Here is a 17746-nt window from a genome sequence, read left to right on the forward strand (position 1 = left end):
GAGGGCAGATATATTTTTGAACAAGACATTCAAATAATATTAATGTCATATTCCAAATAAAAGTTTTGTCATTTATACGATTTTATAAAATTATTCGCTAAAACACTTGTACTTTATGTTGAATAGGTAACAAGCCACCTGCCTTTTCAATGCACAGGAATGTAAACAGTATGGGATGTGTTACCTAAATAAAACATGCTGTTGGATGAAACCAAAATCTTCCATTGAATGATTTTACTCCTCATCCCTTCATCTGTCACAACCATGGCTGTCTAACCCATGGAGGGGAGGGAGTGAGGAAATGAGAGGAATAGTGCAAGAGTGGGAGAGTTCGAGAGGCACGGCTAAAAATACCCCACTCGCTTAAACTGACCTTTATGCGTGGAGTGTGTGATAGAGTGATAGAAAAGAGGGAGGCAAGCAGGAGAAAGAGGGAATGGCAGAATCATACAGGAAAAGTGATGGCGAGGACTGGAAGGCTGGAGACAAACAACGGTGCCCTCCCCTCCTTTTCCTTCGCTCCCTTCTCCACAATCATCCCTTACCAGCGTCCTCCTCTCCCACAGAAAGCCTTGCCCTCCATTTATTAGCAGGGCATGCTGGCCGCGGAGACATTGAGCGAGGGACAGAGAGATAGAGGCAGAGAGGAAGAGTGATGGTGAGAATATCGATTCCCCAGTGTTGGTCTGCGCTGCTCCAGAGCCTCAGGGGTATGGGACGAGGGGATGGAGAGGGGGCGAGGTGAGAGGGAGAGAGGGAGAGAGGCTCTGCTGGAGGGGGGGAGGCAGGGATGGAGGGGGTGAGGGTGCGAGGGAGAGGGGGTACAGCGTGGCAGCTGAATCCCCCCCGGCCTGTCTACTGAGGAGCACGTCTGATTGAGCAGCAGCACACTAACGCGCACTGACAGCCTGGCCTGCAAGGGGGCTGCCCTGCCTCCATCCACAGCCCAGCCCCAGCCTTAATGCACTGCCTGTGTGTGTGTGTGTGTGTGTGTTTGATGGAAAAGAGACAGAAAGATAAGTGAGTGTGTGTGTTCTTACCATGGTAATCTTTGTAGAGTGGGTTGGTCTCTCTCTCAGAGCCTTTGAATGATTCCAGTGCTATGGCATTGTCACATAGCCTGGTTATGCTGCCCATTAGAGCTCTGTCCTGTAGGATCGAGGGAGATCCAGGGAGAGGGGGGGAGGGGGAGAGAGGGAGAAAGGGAGACAGAGAGAGAGGGAGAGAGGGAGAGAGGGAGAGAGACATGAGCAGGTAATTAAAAGCCTCCTGACGGGCCATCAGTGTTGCAATTAAATTAGGTCATCATTTCCCGTGGCCAAGACATTTCTGCCCATGGCTCAGGTGAGGGCGATGAGGTGTAGAGGTGGACAGAGCACTGATGGAGGTTACACAGGTGATGTCAGGGCAGACCCACGGACATACACCTTTACTTCAGGCATGCATTTTCAAAAGGAGGGCATGGGAAAAGTCAATGAGCAACACATTGAAATTATATTATTCAACATTTTTTTACAACGAGGCCCTCAGTTGGTGCTCACTCTTAAACCAGCACCCAGCAGGGGAGGACAGAGAAGTGGGAGAAAGCATCCATGGAGGCTTGATGATGAGAGCTCCACCTACTGGTCAGGTTAGCAACTTGACGACAAGGAGGGCAAATCAGGGGCAAAAAAGAAAAAGAAAAAACATTTGACAGAAAGAATGAGGGAGGAATATACAAAAGGATGGAGGCAGGGGGTAAAGGGAGTGGAGGGTAAGGAGAGAGAGAGGGACATTGGGATGGAGGGAGTCCTGCATTATTAATTCCTTTGCCTCCTGAATCATTCACGTCCTTTTCTCTGTGTTGGCTGCCACCGCCTAATGCAGTTTTCATGCCTCCATGTCTTTTCTCCACTCTTTCTTCCTTTTCATTTTTGTCCTACTTTTAAAGTATGCATATCCCACCAGTCAGTACCACCGGCACTTACGGGGTATACGAGGTCACTCACACGCAGCAATTAATGCCGGAGCAAGAGTTTTAATACGACAAATTATTCAAAACATCAACGCCACAATATGACCAAGTTGTGCGAGTTAAATAGCCAGAGATAATTTTTTACCATGCTTATACTATCCATGCAACCCAGTCTAGGCCATAATAACTGTGCTTAGTTAAATACAAAGATGAGGCTCCTTGGCAAAGAGTCAAAAGTTTCAAAGTCAGAGGAGTATGGTGTCCACACAGAGCTGTGCAGGACTGTGGCAGCAGAACAGAATGAGGTCAGTAAGACATGCACACGCTCCGCAGCTCCATGAGGTTAAGGAGGTGATCAAGGCAACACTGACCTCATATTCTTATTTTTAATGTTATTTATAATAGATAAGGGGCTCAAACACGAATCATTTTGGTTCTGTACTGGGGGTCTGTGATGTCTCAGTTATGTCAGATTCAAATTGTGTAGATCGTGTGAACACCCTGAGCCGCAGCTGATGACCACCGAGTGACATGTCAAAGGGAGGGCACAGCATCTGACTTACCCTGCAGGATCTCACCATGACTAGGTAGGTGACAGGGCTCACCCAGTTACTGAATAACCCCATTTGATGCAGATGTTTGGCTCAATGTTATATACTTGTGTTATTTAATTTTTTAGGCGTGTCACTGTTTATGCATGTGGTTCAATATTAGATTGCTGGTGTAGTTTTCTTCAAGTAAACAATCTACCAAGTAATATGCCCAATATTCAATACATCACTGTGAGGGAAGCAGAAATGAGATTTCTGTTGCTCTAATGTCTTGGGAAAGGAGACGCTATATACAGAATGAGACTGAGACAAAATAAATGTACATCACTTCCCTGGCAAGAAATGGAGGCAGGACGTTTCCCAAAGAAAATGAACACGCACAGACACCATTAAAATTCAGAGGACATGAAACTCCAAGGTGCCAAGATGAGGACATTAAGAATTGGTGACATTTCAGGGTTCTGATTTAAACATACTTTTAAAAATTAAAATTAAATGGGAAAATGCCTGTTGAAAATATTCAATAACCAACCCCCTACATAATATTAGCACCTGCAATTATTGAACACATTATGAAAATGGATCTAATATTGATTGAATTATATAAAACTAGAATGGCACTCAGGTGAGAGCATACCTCCTCCAAGTCCCCTTAATTCAAACAAGCTGCACCAAAGTGCACCAACTATATCAGTCCCCTGAATATACCAGATTGTTTTTCAAGATCTATGAAATATTTCATGGAAAATTGTTGCGAAAAAGAGTCACAAAATGCAATGTTTAAGAAAGTGAACTAAAATATTCTGTGTGTGCTCTTTTATCTGGATTCGCTCAAAAATCTTTCTTGGTGCACGTACCATACTTTTAAATTTGGTGGAAATTCGTTCAGTATTTCTTGCGAAAAACATGACCTCCTTGGTGGAGGGAATTATCCCAGTTAATAAAGACAAATGTATCCTGTAGATTAATACACTTCCATGCTACTGAAAAGGGATGTTTTACTGAATTACTTTGAAAACCTCTGCAGGTGTATATGAAGTTATACCTTCAAGGTCTTAAATTCACATCATGTGAAATGGACCAATCTCAAAAAAAAAATGACCATAAGGAAATTGAAGTCTTTAGCTAAATCAAAAATGCAGTGAGATTTAAGAGTAAAAATGAACTAAACTAAAGGCCATCTGTGAAGAAACCATCTCTTGTACTGTACCTATCTGGTACTAGATGACTGTGCTTGACCAGTGACAAAATGCTCTCATAGGTCAGGAAACAGCTTACACACAACACCGCGCAACGTACACAGCAGGTGAGGTGTACACGGGTGCATTTTGGGGATGGGTGTGTTTTGTGTTTGTGTTTACTTGGTGGGGGGGATGGGTGTGTTAGCAGGAGATAGTATGACGGCGGAGGACCGGGCTAGGACAAGCCTAATTAATGTTTCAGATGGTCTGTGGCACTGGGCTGCTGTGAGGAGGCTTTCAGTGAGTTGCTCTGCTTCCCAAGCTGCTCAATAATGGATAGAGGGTCCGGTGCGGTCTCGGCCAGCTAGCCCACTGCTACTAGTCTAGACAGTCTTCTAAAGGCCACACTGTGTTAACTAAGCTAATTATCAAAGCAAAGGTGGTTGGAAAATGCTAAGATGACTAAGATATAAATCATTAAAATACCGAACACACCCAGCTGATGAACTCAGTTGACCACTTATAATCTTTCTTCTGACATCGTGAAGTGAGATTCACAGTGTTTCTTATCATAAGGTCATTACATAAACTGCCATCTTAATAGCCACTCATTACCTACATGTTGGCACAGACAGCCAACACCTGATTCAGTCCAACACCCCCCGCCCCAGTTCTCTTCTCTTCTTCCTCCGCTCATTCACTTCACTCCCCAGGGTGGAGAAGGCGGAGGGGGCAGATTAAGGGTTTGGAACCCAGGCCAGGGAGGGACAGGGGGACTGCTCCCAACCACAGCTGACATCTGCTAGTTAGCCACTTTACCTTTTTTTGACTAGGCCAAGGCCGCTGCGCACCGAGTATACATAGGCCTGGAGCCAGAGCATGTTGTGACAACACAGTCGTTCTGAAAGTTCAGCATCGACCTACATCTTTGTAGAAAGGCATCACAGACAACACAGCTTCAGCTGAGGACTGTGAGGAAGTGGGGTGTTTGAAGCTTGGACGAGATCAAACATTTTGGTAGAAAGTCTCAGATGGCTTTTCTTGTGAGTGTGCCTCCACGGCTGAGTGTTTGGGGGAGGGCTGTGGTTTGCCATATGCCTCAGCAGATGACTCCACCTTCACACTGAGAGGCCAGACTGGACACAGACCCATGCACGTGGACTCAAACCCCCCCCCCCCAACACACACACACACACACGCGCACACGCACGACGCGCACAGCACGCGCACACACACCTACAAGGAGTGACATGCATACACAGACACACACTCATTGTGTACAGCTTCAAGTAATTAAGGTCCAAATAAACAAACATAGATTTAGAGGGTTTGAATGAAGTGTGCACTCGGCTGGGTCTGTTGGGGGAGTGATGCGTGGAGGAAGAGGCCTCTCGCAGGCTTGAGTCATGCCAGGGTGACACTAAACGACGGGGTCAGGAGGAGAAGAGAGGACGCTCCACTACAAAAGACTATGTGTCCCATTAAAGAATGAGACAATGCATATCTACATGGCCCGAAACTCAACCCACATAGAAGTCTATGATTGTTCATTCCAGTTAATTTAATTTTAGTACATTCTTCATACATCTGAGGGAAATTTGAGAAAAGTACGTCTGGAAAAACAGAGGAGCTAAGAAAAAAAGAGGTGAAGAGGAGAAGAGCGCTCTTGAGTTAGACATGTAACTCACACATCAGAAAACAACTTCTAAACTGTTAAACACTAGCAAAAAAGTGAGTACATCATTCGTCACTAATGGAATAGGTTGTATTCTGAATGGATGCCGACAAACGCACTGTTTTCATGTGTCAAACTTCGTCTTACCTGGATGAGATGTGAAGGTACAGTAACTACAGCAACTGACAGCGATGACCTCAGCAAAGCACGCAGTCCATAGAGAAAGGCGGCGAGGGAGTGGCGGTGTGTAGGGTTGTCATGACAACTCAGGTCATCACCCCAAAGAGCCGAGCCAAGAGAGTGAAGCCCAATGCGCAGGATGTTACGTGACTTTGACTATAAGAAAGAGCAGACAAAGGGACGGGGTTGGGGACATTAAAAATCTGTAAAGAGCCATGAACGTGTGTGATATTCTCCTGAAGCACAAACACAGTACATATATGATGCAGTAATACAGTTTAATCTAACTCAAGTTCACAGAGTGCATGTGAAGATTAAAGGATAACTGCTTTTGAAGTATTTCAGAAAGGTGCTGCTGTCCTGGGTAGTATTCTCAAAGTCTGGGGGAGAGCGAATGGACAGTCTGCTCACCAGCACAGACGATCGGAACACAGTGCCCAAACGTGACTGGACACAACTGCCCAATCACAGAGGCCATCTGACACACTCACAATGGACCTGTCAGACAGGCTTCCAATATGGCTGCCACCCAGAAACCCCAGCACATTCTTGGCACCACTGCGATGCTCTGCAGCCAAGGGGGCCTGGGTAAGGGTGGAGCGCCTTCCCCTTGAAACCCCCCCACCCCGCCACGAGAGATCAACGGTAACCCACTCTCATGAAGACTGAGAAAAAGTGGCCAAACAGTGGTGGGATATATATCACTGTAAGTGAGAGAATGGAGGAGCCTGTCCAAACTGTGAGAGGTTTTTAACCTTTCGCACAATTGCCTTTTATTTGGGTTTTCTTCAGGATGGCTCCTGATTACTGAGGTGAGAGCCAAGAGTGATTAACAAAGCTTGGCCTAAAAATCTGCTCAGCTTTTCCTTTTTTTTCCAGCCTCTCCTCTCCTTTATTCCTCCCCCTCCATTATCTCGACCCTCCCAAAATCTCCTCCGCCCCGCTCCCCGTTGCTTCCTCTTCCAACAGTATGACCTAAGCTTCGTTTGGATCTGGATCAGAATCGCAGGCATCTAAGAAAAATAAACCCCATTGTTTCTGGGAGTTTTTCACAGTTGGCTCATAGTTTCCCAAGGGAGAACGCTCACTTTGGACTCCACGTTCATCCTCCTCTACATCACCGCTGCACTTCTATGCCTTACTATACTTAAATATCTTCGCTCTGTGTGTGTGCTCCTTTGTCATTATTAGATTTTCCCCGTCTTTGTTTCACAGGCTACACAGGTTTTGGGGGGCACCGAATTAGAAATCTGTTTCTATGTGTGCAGCCCAGCAGGGGGGGACTGTGGCAACATGACTGTTGCTGTGGCAACATCAAGAGGAGAAGCCAAACTTAACGCCTATAGTTTAGCCTATAGAAAAATTGGGGAACTGTGCCAGTAGAGTCCAGCCAAGGACCAGAGGCCAGCCATATAGACTACAGCCAGCCTGGGACCACAACCTAATCACCAGCCATGTCTCTGTGGAGACTCACCGTCCTGCTGCCACTCCTGTCTCACTCATCTCAAAACAAATATGCTCAGGGACACTAATCCTTGTTCTAATCTGTTATTTACATAACACAGTTAATATGAAATTTGCATATTGTTAAAAATTCATGATGGCAGATTAACAAATAAATGCGCACACACACTGACTATCACCCATACTGGGCATTCTTGTGCCAGTGCCCACGTCGCTCTGTGCTGGTCTGCATTCCTGGACTGTGCCAACAGCATGTCAGGCGGCCACACTGCTTTAATGATGTCAGCAGTTAATCTGGTTTGTGAGTGACAGCGCTCGGGGAGGGAAGGGGGGGTAGTGGAGGTAAATCCTGTGTGTGAGTGACAGGGGGAGAGGTGGCTCCAGGTGACATGGGGGTCACCAAATGTAGGTGAATAGAGCGCACCCACACACACCCCACCCACCCACCTGATCACATATATGTGCAGGCATATCACAGTGTTAACAGAAGAACACTTGGCCCTGTGAAAAATATAAATGGAAATGACAAGTGAGACAGACAGGGCCATCAAAGTTTCTGGCATACTGTAGAGAACTGATGATGACGGTTATTAAAAAGATACATGTCAAATTTCAGACACACACAGGTGAGGCCGACCTGAGCAGACGAAAGAGGTAAACAGACTTGAGAGAAGCTGTGGTTGGAATGTGACAGAAGAGCTTGGGATACCAGATGCAACTTTAGTATCTCTTGTTTGAAAATGCTCCTCTAATGCACATTGCACATTATATGAAATGCAAAATAATTTGACGGGTCATAGTGATTAGTAAGCTAGACATTTTCAGATTGGTACACATAAGTCCGTCCTGGGAGAGGGATCCCTCACATGTGGCTCTCTCTGAGGTTTCTAGGTTCTTTTTACCCTGTTAAAAGGGTTTTTAGTAGTTTTTCCCTTACTCTTGTTGAGGGTTAAGGGCAGAGGACGTCACACCTTGTTAAAGCCCTATGAGACAAATTGTGATTTGGGAATATGGGCTATACAAATAAAATTTGATTGATTGATTGATAAGTGTCAGAGAGTCACTGAGTTCACCTTTGATGATATTCAGAGAATGTAGAAAATGCATTATTGTCTTCTGTGTTGATCACTGCTCACGCAGCTCATGGAATGCATACTTAACTTCAGCAATGTCTTTGTGCAAAAACCACAAACAAATCCACAAACTGGTCTGATGCATACTATTAGTTACTATTATGGCATCATCATCAACAACAACAACAAAAGAGTGCCATATTTGAATATTTTTAACATACCTCACTTGGATAAATTGGCGAACAGGTAATAAAACTTAATATAAAGGGAATGAATGTTTGTTGTTACCTCCGCCAAAGGGGTGATGTTTTTAGAAAGACTACTCAAAAACTACTAGACAGATTACCACAGAAGTAGGTGAAAGGATGTGGTATTGGTCAAGGAAGAACCCATTCAATTTTGGTGTGGATCCGGATCAGGGGGGATATTAAATGACATTAAATGACATTTTTTGTGAATTTATTTGTTCTTGGTGGAGGTCTGCGCTATACTCGAGCTCTACTTTCTCATTCTTGCAGAAAAGATTTTATTGGTTTGCTTAAAATGTTACAATGAATAAATAACAATTAGAGATAGATAAAAAAAAATTACATAAACAAATAAAAATGTTGTAGTTGCAGAAAATTTGTGAATTCAGGCAAAAGGAAAATAATCAAGAGGAAATTCAGTCATGATTCTTACCATGGAGGCTGCTACATCAAAGCCCTCCCTGTGTATGACCTCCTGAAGTGATCTCAACAACGCAGTGTAGGACTCAAGCATGGGACTGGAGAGAGAACAGGACAGAGGAAAGAGTGGACACCGTGGAGGAGACAAAAGAGAGAGAACACAAAAATAGGGTTACTTACAGGGTGTAAAATGTAAATGAAACCATTTTGATAAAAGTGGGCCAAGCCCATCAGCGCAGCGGCTTAATCCTCCATGACTGCAGCTTGGTCCTCCTGACTGTGCTTTTCTGGAGCCACTCAAGCAGACAGATGATCCATATCAAGAGATCCAATTAATTTATTTGGTTGATTAAATTACAACATGACTGGTTCTCCGTCAGCTCCCCGAGGATCTGATTGTGCCGAGACAGACCAACAGACACACAGACAAACCAATGAGATGCACAAACATACACACAACAAATGATAAGTAAATAGGTGGGGGTGGGGGGTTAATGGGCTGATATCTAAAATTAACAGGGAACAGCATTTTGGTGTTTAATCAGGGGTAAGATGTGCACCACTGACAAAGGACATATAGCATCATCCGTGCAACCGTAAGCAACAGCGAAGGGATGGATGGCTGCTGAGCCCACCATGTACCTGTAGGATGGCCAATAGGAATGTTAACCCCATCTTTTTACACAGGACTCATCACTTAGGAACGCCCCACCAATGACCACTCTGCAGTGAGTCACAGTGGGCTGCTGTGTCAGTTGTCAATTCGACCTGCGGGCAACAGAAGCTGATACACATAGATTGGTCACACACCAATAGCCCTGCATAAAGACCAGCAATACACACTCGTGTTGATTACACTTGCACCAAGTATATCCATGTACTCCATTTCAGTTATTCAGCCCAACAATGGTGCCTTCTGACCCTGCTGGGCCTAATGATAGAGCTGGTTTGGTGAAAGAGGGGAGCCTACCCTCCTTGGCCCCTCTGCCCATGCCCCTGCTCTGAGGTAGGGGGCTGGGATGGTTTGACGTGCAGTTGAGCGGGAGGTTGCCTCTGGTTGGCAGCCATTGTGTAGGACAGCATTGTGTCTTTAGCTACCCCCACTGAGCACCCCTCATTCAGGTACCAAAAAGGTCTAGGTGCTTAACTACAGGGGCTAGTGCGTCACCTAATTAGGATCATATGCGGGGAAGCTTCTTTATCTCAGTGTTCCTCTTTCAGCGAGGGGAGAAAGGAGGAGAGGAGGGCATGCTTGGTCTTAAACAACAGGATCTGTATCACCTAGAGAGCAATTTGTGCCAATTATGCCTTCAAGTGAAACGGAGCAATTTAACAGCTAGGGTATCAACATGGGGCTGTGGACACGTGCAAGGGGGAGTAGCCTGCTTAGGAGTATGCGTGGTACAAGTGTGTATAATGTGCGTAGTGTGTGTGTGTGTGCGCGCGAGTGTGTGTCAGAGTTATGGGGCGGGGCTGGGGGCACAATGGTGCAGTGCAGGTGTAGATTCCTGCTGTCAAAATGTCTATGAGATCTATAACCCATTCAGACACGACACAAAAGTACCACCGTGACACTCTCACTCACGAGACTGCCACAAAATATTGCTGCCATCACTGGAGAAGATGTTTCATAATTTTATTAGCTCCATTTTAATTAGCATAAGTTGCAAACTTCATTGTCCACATTTGCAAAAGTGTATATTTTAAACCGAATCTTCTAATGTGTTTGCATGGGCGCTCCATTAAACAGTCTTTGTTTGCTGAAATAAAAGGAAGAGGGATTCTATAAAGCCTCCACTACATCCTCTGAGCTCCAGATTGCTGTATTTACTCAGCGTGTGTGTGAGTGTGCCTTCTCGTGCCCTTGTGTCTTCAGCGGTACTCTCTGAGTAAAGAGCCTACATGACCTCTGAACCCTAAGTACACTCAACGCAGGAGAAATCAAACAGACGCTGAGCAAACAAGGGCCTTATTTAAATAGACACACACAACCTTGAATTGTAAATGACTCGAGGCCAACTATTCAAAATAAAATGTAGACCAGGATGGTTTTAACTGATTTGTATCATTTTAAAGGGTTAAAACACCAAATGATTTTGTATCTAAAATTGTTTTGAAAAAGCTATTTTGTTGTTGTCCCAAGTGAATATGTTGAAACAATGCATGCTTTAAGCTTTCATGTGGGCTTGTGAAAAGATCTGGTCATTTCATATACTACATTTTCTTATTTTGAAGAAACTCATTAACTATTGATACAAAAATCAATAAAAAATAATGCTTTTTTTCTGCAGCTACAGGTGACAAATGCACAGATAATTTAAAATCAAACAATAAATTGATAAATTAGCTGACAAACGGAAAAATAATAGTTTAATGATTTAAGTCATTTTAAAGCAAAAAAAAAAAGACCCACACAAACTGGTTCCAGCTTCTGAAATGTGCGGATTTGTAAATAAATTTAATCAACAAGACATATGAATAATGCAACCTGGGCTCTTGGTTCTCATGTGCTGGGCATTATTTTTAATATTTTTAGATTTTATGGACATAGCAATTAAATAGGAAAAGCAACAAAAATTAAAATATCAATGATGGGAATATCCATTAGTTGCATTCCTACTGTTTATTAAAGTCTTCTAAATGTGAATCAAGGGGCTCAGTATAACCTCTTTCACACAGGAAAAAAAACAACTACCCATCAATTTTTTTCCCCCAGTGTTATGATCGGCAGTCAATCCTTCTTGAAGTGACTCTGCAATAATCACAGGTATTTATCGCCTTCAGCTCCGATCGGCACTGTGATGACACCCGGGTGGACGTGAGAATATTCAACCCTTTTTTGGCACAATGCTATGACGCACATTTAAGTTCGGAGTGTTCTGGTAACTAAGAAAGTAAGAAAAGTAACCACTGTGAATATGGCCCTGTTCGGACCTGCTGCTAACATCCATCTCTGTTGACCCGATCACAAGTGGACAGTTCTAAGTAAGTGTGAACGCACTCAAGACGTGTGTGTGTGAACTGACAAACTTAGAGCTGTCCACTACAGTCACTGGCCTACGTGATGCTTTCTGCTATTTACTAACCCCATCTTCCCGTGCATTCATGATGTTGAATGTGACACACACAAAAAAGGAAGAAAAAAAGCATATTTGTGCGCTGACAATGTTAAAAAGTCAGTTGCTTTTTAGCAGGTTAATTTATGTTGGATAAAAAATGTGCATATACGTTGTAATTGTGGTGTAAAAAAGGCTAAAAGATACTGGGGAGAGCTCAGTCTGGAGTTTCTTCTCTCTCTCTAATGCAAATGCTGGTTGCAGAGCTTCTATAGCATGTGCTCTTTGGAGTATGTTGTCTGTTGCATTGTTGGTTTAGCTGTTTATTCTGTGAACAATGCCATGTTTGCTTACCTGTGTTCTGCAGATGGTGTCTTATTTGTGTAACTGTTTCGTGGACGATGTCGTGTTTGTGCGCCTGTGTTCCGCGGATGGTGTCTCATTGGTTTCCGTGCGTTCCGTGGATGATGTCTTGTCGTCTTACCTGTGTGTGCTTGATGACTGGGTGGGATGTTCTGGAAGGTAGAAGCGGTGGCACTTGGCTGCCTGGCGAATTTCTGGCTCCATCGTCTTGGAGACGTCATAGTAGTGGCCGAACCGGGACGAAGACGCCAGGGCACACTGGGGATGTAAACAAGTCACACTCCTGGTAAAAAATATGTGCACTAAAGCCCTTCAATTAAAAAGCATTTTAAGTTAAATCTGATACTACAGGCAGCTTTTTCTCTTCTTTCAAAAAAACGGTGTCCATTTAACTAATTTCAGACAACAATAAGGTAATTCATGGGAAAAATAATCTTATTTGTGTTTCTAACAAGTTAAATCAGGGTGCTCCACAACACTATGGTAATGCAATTGCATTGTTTATGGGTCAGTCCTCAACATTCCTACAGCAGAGAAGTTAAATAACCACTATGACCACGCTCTTAATCATTTCTTCACATAAATGTCCACTTCTGGCTGTGAAAGCAAACGTGTCAGGGACGCAGGGGAAGGCGGATGTTTTCCTGCAGCTGAAAGAGAGAGTTTTAGCTCTTCTCTCTCAGTAAAACCAGGGATTCCATTGTTAGAGGGGCCCTTAATCTACTCCTAATCTGGATTAGGGCCCCCGGTGTGTCCCTCTCCTGGCGGGACGAGGGGGTCAGCAGGGCAGGGGGGTCAGGGGCTCATCTTCTCTTTGTGAGCCCGGCAACCCGCTTAGCGTTCCTTCCCCGCCCTGACGGCCTCACCTTTGATCTGATGTCTTCATCGGGAGAGCGACACAGTGTGCTGTGCCAGGAGAGGTGTGTGTAAGGGGAAAGTAAGCGTTGACTCTGGGGGTGAATTTGAGATGCAAATCCTCTGGTGGGGCTTACTAGTGGTTTGTAAAGACGATTTTACAGGGGAAGGGGGAGAGGTGAGGAAAGGACACAGATATAAAGAAGTTTCCAGGGAAAGAGAAAGAGGGAGAGGATCCCCAGGGACACACTGTGTGCTGTTAATCCACATAGCGATATGGATTATAGACCGAAGTGGGGGACTGTAGAGAAGTAGAAGGGGAGGGTCACCTCTCCTCAAAGCGGAAGAAAGAGTGTAGGGCTGCCGACCCTAGCAGGGGGAAAGGCAGGGATTTGGGGAGAGACAGAGGAGCAGGTCTGGGTCATAGGGTTGAGCGAGCAGACATGTCAATGCACAGACTGCAAAGTACTCTTGTTTCCCAGGCTAAGCAGGGGTGCAGGCGTGTGTGTATGTGTGTATATGAGAGTTGGGGGACCAGTGAAAAGCCTACCTATTGCCAGCTAAGTGTGAGTAATCTGGTACAGCTCTGAAAGGAGAGGCTAAGGCCTTATTCACTCCACAAAGGAGTTTAGAAGCTGATGGATTTAGTGGTGGAGACAATTGCCAAACCACTAAGACCAGAGAGCCAGCGTTATTCTTTTCTCATACCATCATTAGCAGAGAAATTTGTTTGAATTTTGATAAAAGTAGCATGATCTCAATGCCACCTGTATCCTATAAGATGCCGCTATTATAATTAACAGAAACAGCCACTCGATCACCTGATTACCTGAACTTTTGGCAGATTCTGGTAACGCCAAGCGATCTTCATGGCATCCAAACTGTCCTGAGGTTCACAGGACAGCCTGGGCTGCTCTGCCGGTTTGTGGATAGCGACATCATCCAAGATGGGAGCCGGGAGTTCCTGTTGAAAAACATACAGTGAACAAATTCAATTAAAACACACTGATTGTAAATGGTAATTTTTTCTTCTTGTGTAATTTCACCGTGCAAGTGGCCACAAGGTTGCAAGATAGTAGAGCTCTTAATAACAAAGTTAAAGGAAAATCTTTTAATGCCTGATTTAATTTAATTTAGTTAATTTTTTTTTGTTCAAAAGTTATCTTTCATATTCTGGTTGAGTCTTGTTTTCTTATGTGCTATTTTATTCCCATATATTTTGTATTTTGTAAATGACTTTGTAACCTTGATTGGATAAGTGCTACAGAAATAAAGTTTTTTCATTACAATTAAGAAACACTGATATATTTCCTGGGGAATCCTAATAAATTGTCCCTGAATAAAATGAACTGGGTTTCTCATGGTGTTTTTACAGTAGTGCACATGTATCACAGAGAGTTCAGACAGGAAAACTATTGTTGTGCCATTAGCGCAGAAGGATAAATGATCCTTGAAGCCATGTGTTATTGTATCACAATTAATAATATCCCAAGTAAAAAGTAAAAATTTAACTTAACTATGTCAGTTAGTCCCTTTTAAATGTAGAACTCTAATTTATTTTAAAAACATTTCATCGTGTAACCAGTACCAAGACTTTACATGTGTGCAACACAAAAGCAACAAAACAATCTTTCCTCAGAAAGGGGGAGGGTTGGGTGGGAAGTCTGATTGACAAGCTGACTCGAGGAAATGTGGGTTTTAAGTAACCGAGGTGTTGCAGTGCATGTGGCCATGCTTTCCAATTTCCTGCTTTAACCTGATTCTTCCTGTAGTGAGCTGGTTTCTTAAGTGTGCATGTTATTGTAATGCATTAAATCCAACCATAGCATCTGAAGATTAGCATACCGTGAATGTAGCTGTGAAAACACTAAATGATGTGATATATCCCCATTGGGAGTCCCTGTCTCTTAATAAGCCTTTGATATGTAAAGAGAGGGTGAGGCTGTGACCCCTCCCACTATCAATCAGTGGGAGAGGGGCCCTCCTCCTGTATGCTGGGCAGCAGTCAGACTCTGGGGTTACAGCTCCCATCACACAGTGATGCATCGGGAAACATTTCAACAATGCGACAACCATACCACCCTCGACCTTTGAGATACCCTCACTGACCCTGATGCATCTTGAGGAAAGCTGTGTGTCTAAAATATCTGCTGCATCATTGTCTGATCAGTGTGACCCAGGCTGAATACTGTACATTGAACATATATTACTACTTCTAAAAGAAGATTATTACTAACATCTTCTGATGACTAAAAAGTGATCTTAAAGTAAAAAAAGAAATCTCTTTTTGACACTGCAGCAGGATTATATATAGGGATGATGCTGAAGTGAAGACATCGAGGCAGTCTCAGCGTCTTTGCAGATGGTTTGTCGAGACTTGTGGCTTCGACAAAAATTATACTTTGCATTAAAAAAAGAACTCCTTCCGAAGAATTTACAGATCACACGACACCTCCTCTCATACCTGTAAGATGTCATCAGGGTTATCCTGAGCTGCCGCCACAAAAAGTTCATGTCGACACACCACTCCCTCTGCCAGGAAGTATTTTAAGATCATACGCGAGTAGCTATCATATCGGTCCTCTTCTGCAAAAGAAAGAAAAGGACTACAATCAGAATTTGAGTGCGAATGGAAAATTCAAGCAAACATAGGACTGAAACTGTCACTCAATGCAGAACTCTAACACTGTCAGCAAGGCCTAAGGAAGGGCTTTAATGATAAAAGTAGGTGCAACGTCCACCAGATGAGAAAATACATCAACCTCAGGTCTAACATTAGATCTTGTCTCATTCAGATGCCACAGATCCTGTAGGTCAGGACCACATCACAGCTGCTGACTGCAAATTGGAGTAAGGACCACACTCGGGCTACCTTTTCCAGGGGAACAGATGAAGAGGCAATCGACATGGCACAGAAACAAAGTTGTTTCTGTGTGATCTGACAATCAACATTGACACGACACCTTCAACTTTCTTGTTAGGGTCTTAACAGAAGTCTTGTCCACCTTCGCCTGTCATTGTTTCAGGCAGCGTCAGAGGTGAGAGGTAGGCACCTGTCTTAAGTATTCACCTGTGCACCCCCTGCTGAGAGCTACCCCCGGCTGTCAGGACAAACGACAGGAGGAGGCAGAAGTAAGATATGATGGTGCCTGTCCTCAAAACGCCTCCTGACATCTGGTTCACTCAAATCGCTGCTTTTTGTGTGAATTCCAATGGCATCCTTTCATATGTTTCTAGTGTCGATCCCATCAGGTGTGTTTATTATCAGCAAAGTAGGTTAAAGAAAGACTTTCAGCACAAGTTACATCTACAGGGGTGACTCATACATTAAATGGACAAGCAATTATTAAAATACTGTCCCGAAGCAGCCACCCAGCTCTTCCACACTAAATCCTGCATCATCACCGTGACCCCCCCACCCTTCCCGAACACATAACTCTTCCCAGCAAGCTACTGCTGCTTCCTGTCACAATCACCATTTTGTAAAGATTTCATAGGCCTCTTCACACAATGACGATCAGTGGGCACAGGGACAATGGCAGCAGTGACAGTTTAAGGTAATGGGCATACAGCTGACAGCTTGGGAATGACATCCTGACGTGTCATCCTCGAACATCCGGAGAATTCCCCCTCTGCCCTCCCACGTTCCCCATCTATGTCCTCACCTACGGACTCTAGGATGGCCCAGGAAATTCCATGGCTCTTCAATTTGTTGTCGGTGGGGCTCCCTGTTCTCTTATTGATGGGTTTCTAGGTCAGCAGGCCTTTGTGGCTTTCAGCAGGCCCCACAAAGACTCCCAGATGGGCCCTCTCAAGATGGGGCCTATTGTGGTCGTGTTTCTATGGGAGCCTTACAAATGGAACCTCCAGGAGTCATTAGGCTGTTGAGGCGGGGGGTAAGGGGAGGCGGGTGGGAGGTGTTGCGGGGTATAGGCGCAACAGGGGTGGGGGACGGTCATATCTTTGAGGTAGATCAGTCAGTCTGGACAGTCACGGGACAATTTTTTTCCCTTCTTTTTCTTCATCATGTTTATTATTGTGAATAAGGTCTGTGAAAAGGTGGGGGAAAGGCCTCGGTTTCATTTGCCTTCAAACAGAGAAGTGGGAGACTCCTGAATCATATCTGCTGAAGCTGCAGGGGGAGGAGACAGAATATCTAGGTCACAGTGTTTTTTCTCCCCTTCTTCTTTGGTCTATGATGCACTATTATTTCTACAGAGCCGCTCAGTGGCCGTATACAGCAGGTAAACAAACAATCACGTCAAAAACATTGAAATAAACACTAATACAAAAGGTGGTCTTATTGGGTTAATTGCCTATTGGCAGCATCTGTCGACCCCCTGATACTGTATCTGCTCATCGTATCTCTTAAGCCTTTAACTAGTGTGACAGCTGTTCCTCTTCACCAAGCAGTTTGTCGATTTCAGGCTGATGGTGTTATGATTTTTGAGACTCTTCACAAGAAAACAAATTATTTTTTCATCACATTATTACTTTTTCTGACCAACGCACCTGTCACTCTGTTAGGTGTCTAATATCGCCTCTCACATGTGGAAAATTAATCTATTATACCTAAATTATCCTTACCTCTGTTCTTCATGTTGAAGAGTGTCTTTGTTTTTAATCACAACATCTTTATTCTTTTCTGTACTTAACTTATATGGCTTCAACAGTCTTATGTTTTCTGTTATTATGATGCATTATGGGAAGTTAAGTGAACTAAACT

The 17746-nt window shown here is 44.1% G+C and overlaps 1 protein-coding gene across 1 annotated transcript in view; it reads right to left on the reverse strand.

Moving 5' to 3' along the window:
- Window positions 1-17746, reverse strand: part of elp4 (elongator acetyltransferase complex subunit 4) — a 54961-nt gene that overhangs the window by 31707 nt on the left and 5508 nt on the right. Inside the window, exons 3-8 of the mRNA XM_035158017.2 lie at window positions 15485-15606; window positions 13850-13984; window positions 12287-12423; window positions 8760-8844; window positions 5509-5697; window positions 1041-1149 (exon numbers count right to left, since the gene is read on the reverse strand). Of these exons, the coding sequence (XP_035013908.1) occupies window positions 1041-1149; window positions 5509-5697; window positions 8760-8844; window positions 12287-12423; window positions 13850-13984; window positions 15485-15606 (777 nt within the window). The remainder of the gene's footprint in view (window positions 1-1040; window positions 1150-5508; window positions 5698-8759; window positions 8845-12286; window positions 12424-13849; window positions 13985-15484; window positions 15607-17746) is intronic.

The sequence above is a fragment of the Hippoglossus stenolepis genome, chromosome 1 (genome assembly GCF_022539355.2).
Source record: "Hippoglossus stenolepis isolate QCI-W04-F060 chromosome 1, HSTE1.2, whole genome shotgun sequence".
NCBI lineage: Eukaryota > Metazoa > Chordata > Actinopteri > Pleuronectiformes > Pleuronectidae > Hippoglossus > Hippoglossus stenolepis.